This window comes from Typha angustifolia, chromosome 7 (assembly GCF_048772165.1).
Source record: "Typha angustifolia cultivar Huaian chromosome 7, ASM4877216v1, whole genome shotgun sequence".
In the NCBI taxonomy this organism is placed as follows: Eukaryota; Viridiplantae; Streptophyta; class Magnoliopsida; order Poales; family Typhaceae; genus Typha; species Typha angustifolia.
The window spans coordinates 16989219-17004086 of NC_133245.1; the positions used below are offsets into that span (position 1 = coordinate 16989219).

The following is a 14868-nucleotide window of genomic DNA, read 5'->3' on the forward strand; positions in this document are numbered from 1 at the left end:
TGGGATGAGATGGGATCTTAATAAGGGATTTTGTTAGTTCTGATGTCCCTGCGGTTCGTTTATTGTCTCGATCCTACGGTTAGGATTTACAAATGGAAGAAGTTTTCATCCATACGATGAGCGGTATGTCGAGTAGCACGATGTTCCCTGGGAGTACGATTCATATTTTGCCTTTTTAAAAGTAATTTTCGACTTTAAAACCGATAGAAGTCACAAGGTGGGACCCCCAATTGAATCCGGTCCTTATGATCCATACAAGTGTCTAGCGACTGTTTTCCCTCGTATCGGATTATTCCGCTTCCGCATCACAAATTTGCAAAATCGACCCTGGCCTCTCTTTTATCTTTTTCTCTTCACAGAACCAAACCAAGGAGCTACATGCAAAATTTGCCGCAGTGAAACGGACAGACACCGGACGAGAGCTTCTAGAACACAAATGTGCGCCGATCCAATCGCACGGTTGTGGTCTCTCGGCGGGTCCCGCGGACGGTTGGAAATCTGCGGGCGAATATCCGAAAGCAGAGGAGGAAAACTCTTTGGCGCAAAAGAGCCACCCCGATACCACCTGGACCTTTTGACGCTCGGCTCGTGAGATCCAACGTGTATCATCTTCTCTTATGGATTGGATGTATCTTATTCTTAGCATCGGTAAAGGCATGTCACCATCTATGTGCCTCTTCGTAACATCTCATTTACTCCCATGCTACAACATGGCATCCTCATGTCTCTTTAATTTCCTCTCTCTCTCTCTCTCTCTCTCTCCCCCCTGCCCTGCATCACGAAAGGTGGCGACATCAGTTCCGCCTAACACTCCTCAAAATAATATATATATATCACATCATGTGCATACATCTCATCCACATACATGCATCCGCAAACGATCGATGGGGATCTAATTATCAGGTCATTAGGTATTAGGTGACACGAGTCAGACTCATTTTCTCAATTGTTTAATATATATATATATATATATATATATATATATATATATATACATGCATACACGCGTCTCATGCGAGTATGTCGTTTAGTTATAGGTGGGGGGGAGTGATGTGTGATGACGGGGAATGTTGTAATCTACATGCATGCATGCATGGCCCATTTGGGGGGGAATATGAGATCGATCACGTTAAGTGCACATGAGTTAGAGATTAAAGAGAAGAGTTGGCAGAACAAGGACAAGCATATACCGTCAACAACAATATGACCAATTTATCGTACGTACCAGCTTATCACGTTCTTATCAGCCGGGTTATGGATTTGCTTGTCTTAACCTTTGGCTATTTGCTACAGCCAATGGCCAGATCCGGATAATGTGGTGGGTCAAATGGGCTTTTCCTGAGCCAGATTGGGTCCGATTTGGACTATATTATATATATATATATACTGGGAGGTAGGCAGATCGACCGTGGACCATATCAAGTTGCGAGAGTATAAATTTGTTTATAATCCTCCTCATCATCAAAGCAGGCCCATTGAAATCCAAATAAATGGCTTTACCAAGGATATTCTCCGACGTATATGTTCCTCTGTTGGTTGATACCCTGTGATAAGCAAGTTATGAATGGAGTGTTTAGAATTGAACACTGCTGGTTTCTGGAAGAAGGGCTTTAATGAGTTAAACAATAAATGGTGGAACAGCTCTACAAAGAATAGTTCGGCTCTGGATACTTAGACTTCTAAAATCAAGAAGGTTAGATGAGAGCTAAGAGATTGGAGCAGGAGTAATAATAAGCTGGATAGAGCTCGAAAGATTGAATGGCTTGTGAGCGTTAATGAGAGTTGGATAAGATTGAGGATGATAGAAACTCAACATTTGCTGAGATTGAGAATAGGGAGGAGTTGGTCTCAAAGCTTTACTCAGTTGTATATAGAAGACAAGTTGCTGTGGCTGCTGAGGTCTAGAGAGTAATGATTATTGTACAAAGATTTAAATATTGCATATTTTTGAGTAATTGCTACTTGAAGAAAGAGAAGGAATATCATAAGTTCTCCCAGATTGGGGTAGAGCAAGTTAGAGACTATTATATTATATTAAATATTATATACTAACTTATTATCAGAATCTATTTGGAGTTGTTACTAAGTGGAGGCTAAAGATGAAAAACGAGATCTATCTGGGAAAACTTTTACTTGACTGATGTTGAGGCACAGCAATTAAATATGACTTTTATAAAGGAGGAAATCTATAATACAGCTCTAAAAGAAATGACTGAAAATAAAGCACTAGATATAAATTTTATCATCACTTCCAAATTAATTAAGCATGAGCTGCTCAATATTTTAGAGGAATTGTATGAGAGAATTGAATCTCTTTGCATATTGAATAGTCTTGATTCCTAAAAAACTGGAAGTTCTAATACTAGAGTGTTTTCATTAAGAAGAGATATATTTTAAAAAGTACGATATCTACACATAAGAAGAGATCAACTGAAATTCGGAAAGGTTTGTGATAAAAGTAAGATAAGATTTATTGACCAACATTCTTAGAAGTGAGAGAATTTCCTAACTAAGTGAAAACTAGGACTGGATGCTGAGAAATAAGTGAGGCGAAAGGATTGCCTGCCTGATTGGATGCAGAGAGTTAAGGATGCACGTGATCTTGGACCTACTTACAGTGACACCCAATTGAGCTCTGGATATGAATGATAAGAGCGCAGGCCAACGCTCACTATGACACTATTAAAGGTTGTCACCTATCTCGCCCAACCATTCCGAACTCGGTCCAATCTCCTTATCCACACAAAGAAATGACGAAATACATCGACGTCCCACCCTCCACTGTTATGCATTAATGGGATATCCATGCATCTGCACACAAGAGTGGGACAAGAAAGTGGAGCTTAATTAGCTGAAAACTATGGTCTTATATATGGTCGTGACTGTGCTCGTGCTTGTCCACCACTTTCACCTGTTGACTCAGAATTAATTGAGTACGTGATATATATTATAGATAGACATAGACCCAAGTTGTACAATTTGTAGCTTAAATAGAACGGGAATAATCGATGAAGACTAACACTATGCATTAATTCTATCACCTATCTCGACCAACCGTATATACCTAACTCTGTCTTTCCTAATTTATTGAAGCATACGTGTATAGTCTCATAACCGATGCCATTTGGACCTCATGTTTCTAGATGTAAAGGTTTATTAACTCAGACTGCGATGTCAGTATGCCAACGGGAGTGCTTGTTCTACCCTAATTAATCTCCTCTACTACTAATTAGGTGTAACTAGATCTAGAGAATTAGAATGGTTTGGAGTTGTGCAACCCAGTACTTGGAGGAGCTTTTGTCCAAATTAACTAGCCGTCCGATCCTAAACTTGATACTAAAATGGCTTTAATTTTTAATGTTTTACTTAGAAAATGGATCGACAAAGAGAGTTTATAGTTTTATTTATAGGTTAAGTCATTTTATTTATATCAAACTTAGACATATAAATAATAATAACAATAAGACATGGACCTAGTACAACAAACTTAAATATCAAATAAAATGATGTTATGTTTAACTTATCATGAAAAGAAAATTGCTGGCCATTTTAATATTTTATTTGATAGAAGAACTCAATTTATCAACAGTTAATTTTAATAAAAAAATATATATAATCTGTGTTAATATTTTATTATTAGATTGATGATATGAATACTAAGCTGATAAAAAATAAACTTATTTTAGTATTAAATTTTAGGTGCCGTCAATTTCCACAAAGAAAGAGGGTGAAAATATTAAACTTTTCCTTACGATTAAGAAAAAAAAAGATAGAAGAGGGGAGAGAGGAAGAGACAAAGATCACCCTGTCGATTTGGTTAAATTAGATCTGAGCATTTAAGTTGTAATTATGAAGAAGAAGACAAGGAGCGTGGGCACTAGTACTGGACAATATCCAACGCCATACTCTCCAATAATTAATGCCTTCAATGGAATTAATACGTACAGAGCTTTAAGGTCTATTTATTTCCTGGTAGCTTCACTACTCCTCTATCTTACTACGTACTAACTTACCCTTGCGAATTAAGCAACAATGGAGATGGAGGCAAATGCAACGTTAATGCTATGGACGGCAGTCATACTGACATTTGGTTTCTTATACTGGTTCGTATGCGTAATGGGCGCCGCCGAGGTGAAGGGCAAAGGTGCCCTAGACCTCAAAATGGGATCCATAAACCGTAGCGAAGTCCACAACAAGTACACCCAGTATTGGTCCTTTTTCCGACAACCCAAAGAACTATCCTCCTCTGCGGCCGCCGCCTCAAAAGTACCTTCCATTATTAGCACCTACTACGACCTCATTACTGACATCACCGAGTGGGGCTGGGGACAGTCCATCCACTTCTCCCCGGCCGTCCAAGGCTGCTCCCACCGCGAGGCCACACGCCTCCACGAGGAGCGCGTCGCCGACCTAATCAGAGCCCGGGGGGGACACAAGATACTCGACGTCGGCTGCGGCATCGGCGGGCCGATGCGCGCCATCGCTGCCTATTGTGGGGCCCGCGTGATGGGGATCACCATTAACCAGTACCAGGTGTCTCGCGCCCAGTTCCATAATAAGAAGGCCGGGCTGGAGAACCAGTGCGAGGTGCTGTGTCTCAAAATATATAGCATATGTTAGTTAGTAAGTAAGTAATAGCTATTTGCCGACCGTTGTAATCATTTGTAAATTGTAATCCGTGCAGGTAGTGTGCGGCAACTTCCTCGAGATGCCATTCGAGGAAGCGTCCTTCGACAAGGCGTACTCTATCGAGGCCACGTGTCACGCGCCGAGGCTCGAGGATGTGTACAGTGAGGTGTTTCGGGTGTTGAAGCCGGGAGGGCTTTTTGTCTCCTACGAGTGGGTCACCACCCCGCTCTACCGCGGAGACGACCATCGACACGTGGAGATCATCCACGGGATCGAGCGCGGCGGGGCGCTGCCGGGTCTTCGGGCCCAGGGGGAGATCGCGGGGATCGCCAGGAAGGTCGGGTTCGAGGTGGTGGAGGAGGAGGATCTGGCGCTGCCGCCGGCCGGGCCGTGGTGGGCCCGGCTTAAGATGGGACGTATCGCTTATTGGAGGAACCAAGTCATGTTGTCGGTCCTGACCACCTTGGGGTTGGCCCCGAAGGGAGTCGTCGAGGTGCACGATATGCTTTACGAGACTGCCATCGACCTTACACGTGGCGGGGAGACCGGTATCTTCTCCCCCATGTATATGATCCTCTGCCGGAAGCCGGTGTCTTAAAAGAAGAGTATTAAGTACAACCTTTGAATCACTACTTAAGGATTAGACTTTAGGCTATCTTCAATATGTTCCTTAAAATTATTAAAAAAAAAAAAAACTCATGCATGCCACAGGTACGTGATGTATTTGCTGCAATTCATGTTGTTGCTGTTGCTGTTGCTGTTGTTTGTTTTTCCTCTCTTTTGAGAATAATAGGACGCTACAATCTATTTTATTCTTAGTCCTCTTTTATGTTTGCCATAAATATAAAAAGCGGTATAACAGATGGATATTTTTTATCTCTTGGTTTTTCTTCTTTTAAACCTAAGTTGGTATTGAAGTATGTGTTAAACCAGGGGGCCTGCTCAGATCATGCAGCCCGAGTGCAAGTGGCTCGGCCCATATCCACCCATCTAAGCCACAAAGAGTAGAGATTGATTTCAGCACGACTGTATCCTCCGGCAATTTGTGCTTACTATGCCAAGCAATGTGATTTTGGGAACATAAACAAACAAACAAAGAAAAAACGCAGTACACTAATGTTGCCTAAAAAGAGACCAAGGAATAGTCGATGGAGAGAGAATTCTTGATTCACCTATAGGATCAATGGCATGCCAATTAAATATTACCACACTAATCATACAACCTCACGATTAACAAGAGCAAGAGTTCCAAAGTGAAAAATGAGAACTCCCCACCACGGTAAAGAGCAAAAATTTGAGCAACCATCATAAAAGTAGAGGTAAAAAATGAATGCTAAGATCCTGGTTTCTGATCCAATAAATGCAGCTGGTAGAAGATATGAATTACTAAACCGGTAGAAAGGCAGAGATTAACACTCAGAAAGTTCAAAAAATTCACCAAAGAGATAATAGAAATTACTCATATTTACAATCTTTTCGAAGATCTTTGTGACAACAAGATAGCAAATACATCATCAGATAGGTATATGATATACTAGAGTGCAATAAATCAGCATATGCTAAATTATTGCTGCCAAGAAAAGGAAAACTTATTCATTTGTACAACTTCCTGAAATATTTTTGATAGAGAATAACATGGCTCAGTTTATTATACAATCACCAGGGCATCCAGAGGAATCTCCGTTGTCATCTGTTAAACCATCTCCTTCAGTAAATTGCAATATAAGATTAGCCAAGTCCGCATTACTAGTCAAATCTTCATTATGTTGTCCTGAACTGGTTCGCTGTCTCTGCAGTGCCAGCACCTGCGATATCAAGTCTTCTGGAAATGAGAAGCGGTAAAAGCTGCTCCTTCTCTTATGAGGCTTCAACTGATGTGTGCCATCATCATAGTAATCACAAGATGTTCCATCACCATGGTTGTTGCCGTGATCACCATCAGAGAAATCATTAGTTGCCATCATGACCGGTCATATTTATGTTCATAATAATCAAATGTAAGATTTTAGTACCTTTTCATAAATTGTCCTCTTGTACCAATTTAATCTTTAACATCACAAGTAAAACTTGGTTTAGCATTCGAACTAATGTAGGTTGTTTTAAAAGTGGAAAAATCCCAAATTGATGAAATAGTAGTTAAATTTGGATTTCTTTTTTCCCATTGGAGGACGCAAATAAACAAAACATACATTTTTGCACTCCTATGCGTAAAACATAACTTTAACTTCATTAGGAATTATTTTTATTTTTTTAACTCAGTTGAGAACTTGAGATGTTGCAGTTGACATTATGCAAAGATTTGATTAAGAAGCAACTTAAATACAAGAAGGCAAGAAAATATTACCTCATCAATATTTACCGGAGGGGCTTGTTCCTTGGCATTTGGCATCCAAATTTTAATATCATTCTCAATGCCACTACTTGCAATCATGGTAGCACATGGATGAGGCTCAATGCAATTCACGACATACTTGTCGCCAACCATTACTCGCAAAAGCTTACCATCTCTTTTTCTCCAAATAAATAATCGGCCACAGTCTGATCCACTGGTGACATACTCACAGTTGGGACCAAAGAAATTCACACCCTTTACTGTCTCACAATTACGATGTCCCGTGAAAACCTGGGGTCCAGGTGAAGTGGCATTTTCTTGGGATGGCATTGAATCTTGTTTGGGCCCATCTTCAAAATCAGTATTGATGGAAGAACTTGAGGATCGAGCAAGTGGGTCAGACCCTAGTCCTTGATCCTTGGAGAAGAGGTAGATCTGCTCATCATTATAAGATGTCAGTAACTCACTCTGATCAGAGAATGCTAGGCCTGTTATTCCTACATGTGCATCACCAATAAGATGCGGTGGGCAGAAATAGTTAGTTGGATGACCAGAATCCGTTGATCCATTCCATTTATACTTGCGAATGTCATAAACTCGAGCATATTCATCAGTTCCTGCTATTGCAAAAAGATTGGGATTCCTTGGATCTATTGCAATTGCATTCAGAATAACATTGGGCTGGTAATCGGATCCATCTCGTAAAGATTTGCACATGAATAACTCTGTTACAGATTTTGTTCTCAAATCAAACTGCATGACAGATTGTTTAGTCAGCTTATGAAGGCTAGGGAGAAATTGAGACAATGTACAACAGAAGAGACAGAACAAACAACTCACTTGTTGGACAAGACCATCTTCACCACAGCTATAAAAGATATGAGGGCTTCCAGGCTCAATAGCTAACTTATGAACCCGTCCTTCATGCTGACCTAGCAAAGTAGTCTCCACTCTCCCACCTTCTAGTATATTTGCATGTCTCACCTAGTACCAAAAATTGAAAAAAAAACGTGGTTACAATTTGCCAAAGTGCATAAGGTTGTGAAAAATAGAAAGAACAAAGATGTACCTCCCCATCAGCAGCACAGGTGACAATAGTACGATCATCTGTATACGGCATAAATCGTGCTTGGAAAACATTATTCGAGTGGCCTGAATGAAAGGACATTTTGATAAGACCAGCTTCCCAGTTCCACAGTATCACCATCCTGTCATCAGATCCTGATAAAAGAATTTCACCACCTGCATTGAAGCTTACTGTGTTCACACAACCTTTATGCTCATCCAGCTTTCTATGAAGTCCAAGGCGGAGAACCAAGTCCTGTACAGGAACTATTCGTAAGAACATGAGTAGAACCAAGAGATATTGAAACAGTCATGATTATAAGAACCCAATCACTTATAAAATTAATTTACTAAAGTTAGTTCAGCGTGATAATACATTCTGCATACATGCTGAACGTCAAAGTATATATTCCAAAATAAGCTACCAAATGTTCATAATGTCAAGCCGAAAAATAAAGAGAGAAACACCAAGGAAAAGTATAACAGAATAAGCCAACAGATCTGATTGCCTCTAAAATTCTAAATCTAATTAAATAATGGTGATATCACATAAAAATTCTTTCATAGATTTTCACTAGCAATCCACCATAATTCAAAGAAGAAAAAAATACAGTTGCCAACCAGACTGAACGACTGGAACTTCAAAAATATAACCTTTTCTTTTTTTATTAAAAGTCTAGACATTTTGGTCCGGGCAGAAACTTCAAAGCATAAGTATCACTTTTGCTTCAGTATCATGGACTAATTATTGAATAAGTGCTGCTGTTCAAGTAATGGCTAGGTAAAAGGGTTACACTTTCATGTAGTCAAATGGAAAAGAATGACTATGTAAAAAAGTCATAAGCTAGAAATAGTCTATACTTTAACTAGTGGCAATTACTTTCCATGGGCAATATATTCTATGCTGACAATTGGTTAAATATTACATAAAATTGGATCAAGTAAAAAAAATGTGCTGAGTTTCAAAAACTAATGTTTTTCTCAAGTTGCAAAAGTAAAGAATATATTTGTATTTAGTGGGTACTTTAAAAGTCATATTATTACAGTTTGCAAATGAAGTTAATGAAGTAATATTTCGTTTAGCTAAGGTTTAATGGATCTGGAGAAATTGAACCAGGTAACATAATTACACTTAGAGCTAACTGCAGTCAATGATAGCAGATTTAAATACCTTTAATACGAGCTTTATACTATATCTCGGAAACATGCTAAAGACCAAACACCCAAGTAAACATGTATTAAAAGCTTGATCAGTCATGGATTCCTATAACCTAACCCAATTTTCACTCATGGAATAGAAGTTTTAAGAAATTGAGCAATCATTCTAAGAATTTAGACAATATCCAGAGTAGGTAACGTACTCTTGAGCAAGATTTTAGAATGATAAGCATGCTAAAAATGAGATGGATCATTTGATGTCCTTGCAGCAAGACAACTTCCAATGTAATACTCATATGTGGAATTTAGAGTTGACTGTTAATAAGCTAATGGACGAGTTTAGAGTTCCAATTGTTCATTCTCAGTAGAATATAATGAAAAATATGAAGCTTTTGTACTTATGAGTAAAGGATAGATTGTAATTGTCATCTGAAGTTCTGAACTAAACATAAAGGAAATGACAGATAAGGTGTTAACTATATCATGAATGCAGATGTTTTGTTTGTTACTACATAACAGCTCAAAAATATATGTCGACGAAGTCCAGAAAGAGAGTAATCGAGGAGATCAATGCAAGATAAAAATAGGCGTTAAAGAACGAATAAAATCCTCAGACTATGGCTTTTATTAACAGTAATAGAAACATTGCAGGAAGATTATGTCAGGAAACATGAATACTAGATTTCCATCAACTGCCATATTCCCACGACGAGTGATTAGTCCCTCGGGGAAAGCAAGATATTAGCAATTTGCACCATGCAAGTTAAATTTTAGCTCGAGAAGTACTGGAAGCCTGTAATTGATCTAAAAATTAATGTAAAACATCGGATTCATATCCCATAATACACAACTAGCTACCTTAACTTAGTGAGACCAAGATTTTATCGCCAAATTCAAGAATTCCTCTTGAACAATTACTACCAATCTTATACCAGACAAAAGGACATAAGAACAGACACCGACATTACAAACCCGCTTATTCCTACCTACTCTGACGCACTAAATTGCACCTCCCGAAGATCTATATAAGAGAAACAGCAATGCGATGAACCAGCTTTAGATCCGAAGGCCAGGTTAGAAAACACAAGCATCAATAGTCGCGACAAAACCCCATCGAAGAACCGATCGAGTATACAAAACGAGAGAGGGAAAGAAAGAAAAAATCGAGGCGATTAGGGAGGAAAAGGGAGAAAAAAAGGACCTCGGAAGCCCCGAGGCGATGGGCGAAGGATCTTGGAGAAATGCTTCCGAGCTCTCGCTTCCATAGCTCCAGGATCCCGGGCCCAAAGTTCCAACCTCTCTTGCAGGCCCTATTCATCGCCTTCTATTCGTCTTCCTCCGCTCACCAGCCGCTCGACGAAAACCCTGAGAGAGAGGAACCGCGCTCAGGAAGACGAAAGCACGAGAAGCTTCGCTATGATCGGCGATCCTTGGCTGCAAATCCTACGAGGAAGGCACCGATGGCAATGATGTGGCTCTTGAAGTCTGACTCGTAACAGAAACGGAAAGGGGAAAAAACAAGAGGTTAATTACGTTGCCGCCCTCCGTGGTTTTCACATATACCCTCCAAAATTAAACGTAGGCATGGTAAAATAGGTAACGGCGATGACAAAAAAATTTATAATGACCGACTATACCTATAATTAATATATTATAATATTATTAATTTTAAATAAAAATATATTAAAATAGCAAATAATTTACTATCCTTCTCATCATCTCTAACTTACTCTTTTCTCTCTCCCGTCTCCACTCGTTTTACCTTCAGCATCTGATAGCGCATGAGTGAGATGACGATGGTAGCAGTGGAGCATGCGCACGAGGGTGATGATAACAAACTCGTCACAACTATCTATTCCATACAGCGTGACAGCAAAGCTTGCCGCAGCCTCTCCATCTCACGTAACGCAATAGTTTAAGAAAGGAGGGAGGGAGAGAATTGGGTGGTGATAGTGAAGAAAAGTGGAGGAAGACAATTGAATATAATAATAATAAAAATTAAAATATTATTAAAATATTTTTATTTTTAATTTAATTAATGGGTTGTATAAAGATTAAGAGGCTATTTAGGTTATTTAAAATTAATTAGGTCTAATATAAATGCGATTCATCCAATTTTTCAAACAATACACTAATTGAAAGGTGACACTAAAATTTTTAAGAATGTCTAGGAGTGATATTGAAATTTGGGGGTGGTTTAAATTACACAATATCTCGTCAATAGTTTTATGACTTTCAATTCTCTCACGAGAACTTCACATAACCATTTTATTATTACTTTTATTATCTTTCTTTTCTTGAAAATAAAAGTTAAAAACAAAATGTCTCTAAAGTACTTAAAATTGATCAGGTGACAGTTTCGTAATACTTTTTAACAAAAACATTAAAAAATTTCTGCATGATTGAAAAGGCCAATAAACTGGATTATATAAAAGATGGGTTCCAAAGAATTTAGGTGTACCTACTCTTATATTTTTCAAATATCTTCGACAACTTGAGCCATTAGACATGCATACACTTAGTTAACATCAGAGAAAAATTGCAGTAGAGAAGATAGTGTAGGCCGTAGGGAGTAATATGCAAATTATATAAATAGATTCATTGAAGAAATTAAAATTACACTCGTTCTACAGAGGTCCACAAATAACAACATAATTAATTAGTCATATTTCATCAGGTTTACATAATCCGCAGGCCCATAAGGCAAGAACCACTCAGCTAAGAAACCCTTCTTCCTCCTTGGGTTGCACCCCATGTCTCGGCAAAGCTGATCATTGTACCAGATGTTCACAGTTGCGATACACGATCTCCGATGATACTCGCGAGCGTATCGTTTCATAAATTTCTCCCATTCCATCACATTCTCTTCCATATGCTCTACGCTCGGCAATCGAAAGCCGCCGTCGAGAAGTTGCGCTAACCATTTGGACCTCAATTCTGATACGTATATGTTCGACAGGCTCTCGGAGTAACCAATGATTGCTAACTGTGGAATCCGAGGGTGGATGCATTCCCTGTCAAACAAAACTTATCAACTAAAAAAAATTTAACCTATTAAGGAAGTTCTGGATTAGTGTATGAACCTATAAAGAGGGACTGTAGTGTTTGATGAACCCGCGACTATGTTGTGGAACAAGGAGGATCTGAAGATCTTCCTGAGCTTTCGATCGCCATTGAAACCAGTGGCAAAGATCACCACATCAGTCTCTACAGGTGCAGTCTCACCTTCAAGGACAACTCCATTGTTGCAGAAGCTAAAGGTCTTTGATCTTTTCAGAACAATGCTTCCTTCTTCCACTCTGTCGTAGAACTTCTCTGGCAGCACTGCAATCAAACAGGAAGTAATCCCTTGAAAGAAGCTATGGTCTGGCACCATGCCATACTTTTTTATAGGAGTCGACCACTTGTAGTAGCTCTCTGTGAACTTAGATATCGCCCATCTCTGAGGTTAGACAAGAGAATTAAACATCAAATAGAGAAAGGGATCGAATTGATTAATTCTGGAAGAAGTGTACCAGCGGCGACAGTACTGTAGCCATTAAGCTAAGCAGAGAGCCTTCACCGGGCTTGTGAAGTAGTAGCTCGGAGAAGCGATTAAGATAGAGGAAGGGAAGTGGAAGTCCCCAAACTTTGAAGTGGGGTATTAGCCAACGTGCAGTTCTACAAATAATCGTGCATGGATATTTCGGCCCTGCATGCGAGTAAATTAGATCGATAACAAAGAAGATGTCTATGGCTGAAGGTACGTAGATCTCTCACCATTTTCATTAGCACACTCTGCTGCAATGTCTATGGCTGATTTCTGAAACCCCACTACTGTGACACGCTTTCTTCTAATCAATTCGATGGCTCGAGCAGTGCCCATGTTAGAGTAGTCCATGGAATGGATCACCGCTCCTTGGAACACTTCTGGCCCTTTGCCTTGTGAGAATGTGGGGATGTTGGGAATGCCACTGAACCGTCCGATGCAAAGGATCACGAAATCTACTTGATAGCTCTGGCATTTGGAATCAAGTGATGGATTAAAAGCTAGCCCTTTTAAATCTAGGTATAACTACGTATATACATGAAACAGCACTTGCAAACTGTGAATCAAATCGATAGGTTTTATGAACGATTGGAATTCATGCATGCATGATTCACAGCTAGATCCTCAAGTTCCACCTTACGATCTGATAAATATTACGTCTACTTTTGGTTCAAGAGGGACAATATAGAATTCTGTTAATATATATATATATACCTGGCAGAAATAAGAAAATATTGCCATATGGAGATTCTGTTCTTATGAACTCTTCACCGTCAGGTCCTTTTGTGATTGGCCTGCAATAATTGGATCTTGACTAGAGATAACCTAGCCAAAATAAGTTGACTTCTGGATATCAACTGTCATTAATTTTTGTAGTAGAGATGAATCTGTAAGAAAGTGATGCTGAAAGCAAGGGAGATCCAGGGGCATTCCAAATATCCTAAGAAGCCTATGGACATTTGGACTGGAGAAGTGCATGCAGAGGTGTTAAAATGGCACTATATCAGAAAGAATCTGAATGAATGCTAACTTGTAGTGCTTCTGGTTCCAGAAAACACAAAAGAACTTTTCAAAAATCTATTCCTAAATAGCCTGTCAATCTTTTTCATCATATTAACATTATGTTTGTTTCATTAGCAAGCTCAAGAGGATTAAGCTGCTATATATTTTGCAAGTGTTGGTATACAACAGCTCTAATATGGTGGTTGATGTAGTCAGTTGTTTAAGTATACTGGATTTATAGAATTCAAGAGCCATATTTTTGTTTGTTTTTTTTTTCAAAAATTAAGAAGAAAGAAATTTGACCAAAGTCAGGGATATATTTATCAGAATCTATCGTTCGATCTGGTTCTCTATAAGCATTAAATTTTGGCTACCACCAGCTAGCTGTCCCGCATTTATGAGATTCGTTTAACTTTTGGAGATATAAAGAAAAAGAAGCCAGAGAAATAATTCCACTATTTATATATTATGATATATATTGTTGATCTTAAGCATTAATTTTTGGGTTAATTAACTGGATTTGTAACGCTACTCTACTTACCTCAGTACATGGGCGTTCACCTCGACGCTCAACTGTAAGATGCCACTCCCCTCTCGCAGCGCCGCCAAACGCCTCGCCGTTCCCGCCCCAGAGCTTCCATGTCATCATCTCCTCCTCCACCACCCCGACGTACTCGATCTCCACCACTTTACTGTTAAACTTAATGCAACTTAGGAGATCGAAATGGGTTGCGTACGACCGCAGGTAATCCATCACCTCCCTATGATCCGGGAACTCCTCCTCCACGCACGGCGGCCACGGGAAGTCGGAGAACTGGAAGCTCCAACGCGGCGGTTGGAGCCGCGTGGAGTCAAGCGTGTGGGCCCACACGCCACCGATGCCGGCGTCGGCTTCGAAGACCGTGGGATGTATGCCGACTTCTAGGAGGTGCTTGCAGGTCACGAGGCCACTGACGCCGGCTCCAATGATGGCTACTCTCTTCTTCTCCATTACTCTCTTTTGTTTTACTTATCTATGCGAAAACGAAGCCATATTTATATATCATGGGGTTGAAATAGATCTCACCAAGTCTGTAGAGAATTTATTCAGCTCAAATGACCGTCTTCTTCCGGTGCGTGCATGGGGTTAATTAAATCTCTTTACCCAGTTGTA

At 39.6% G+C, this 14868-nt stretch overlaps 3 protein-coding genes across 3 annotated transcripts; 1 reads left to right on the forward strand and 2 right to left on the reverse strand.

Moving 5' to 3' along the window:
* Positions 1–4014: 4014 nt before the first annotated feature.
* Positions 4015–5505, forward strand: LOC140763510 (24-methylenesterol C-methyltransferase 2-like). Its single transcript, XM_073101727.1, has 2 exons — positions 4015–4587; positions 4685–5505. The coding sequence occupies exons 1-2, from the start codon at positions 4033–4035 to the stop codon at positions 5225–5227; spliced, it is 1098 nt and encodes a 365-aa protein (XP_072957828.1). The 5' UTR covers positions 4015–4032; the 3' UTR covers positions 5228–5505.
* A 570-nt stretch (positions 5506–6075) lies between these two features.
* On the reverse strand, positions 6076–10691 carry LOC140762766 (uncharacterized). The gene is made up of 5 exons (XM_073100708.1): positions 10386–10691; positions 8031–8282; positions 7802–7945; positions 6974–7714; positions 6076–6500 (listed from the first exon to the last, which is right to left on the reverse strand). Exons 1-5 carry the CDS (start codon positions 10500–10502, stop codon positions 6270–6272), a joined length of 1485 nt encoding a protein of 494 aa, XP_072956809.1. The 5' UTR covers positions 10503–10691; the 3' UTR covers positions 6076–6269.
* Positions 10692–11793: 1102 nt separating this feature from the next.
* LOC140763612 (probable flavin-containing monooxygenase 1) lies at positions 11794–14764 on the reverse strand. Its single transcript, XM_073101886.1, has 5 exons — positions 14257–14764; positions 12944–13181; positions 12700–12875; positions 12268–12626; positions 11794–12198 (listed from the first exon to the last, which is right to left on the reverse strand). The coding sequence occupies exons 1-5, from the start codon at positions 14704–14706 to the stop codon at positions 11844–11846; spliced, it is 1578 nt and encodes a 525-aa protein (XP_072957987.1). The 5' UTR covers positions 14707–14764; the 3' UTR covers positions 11794–11843.
* Positions 14765–14868: the final 104 nt, after the last annotated feature.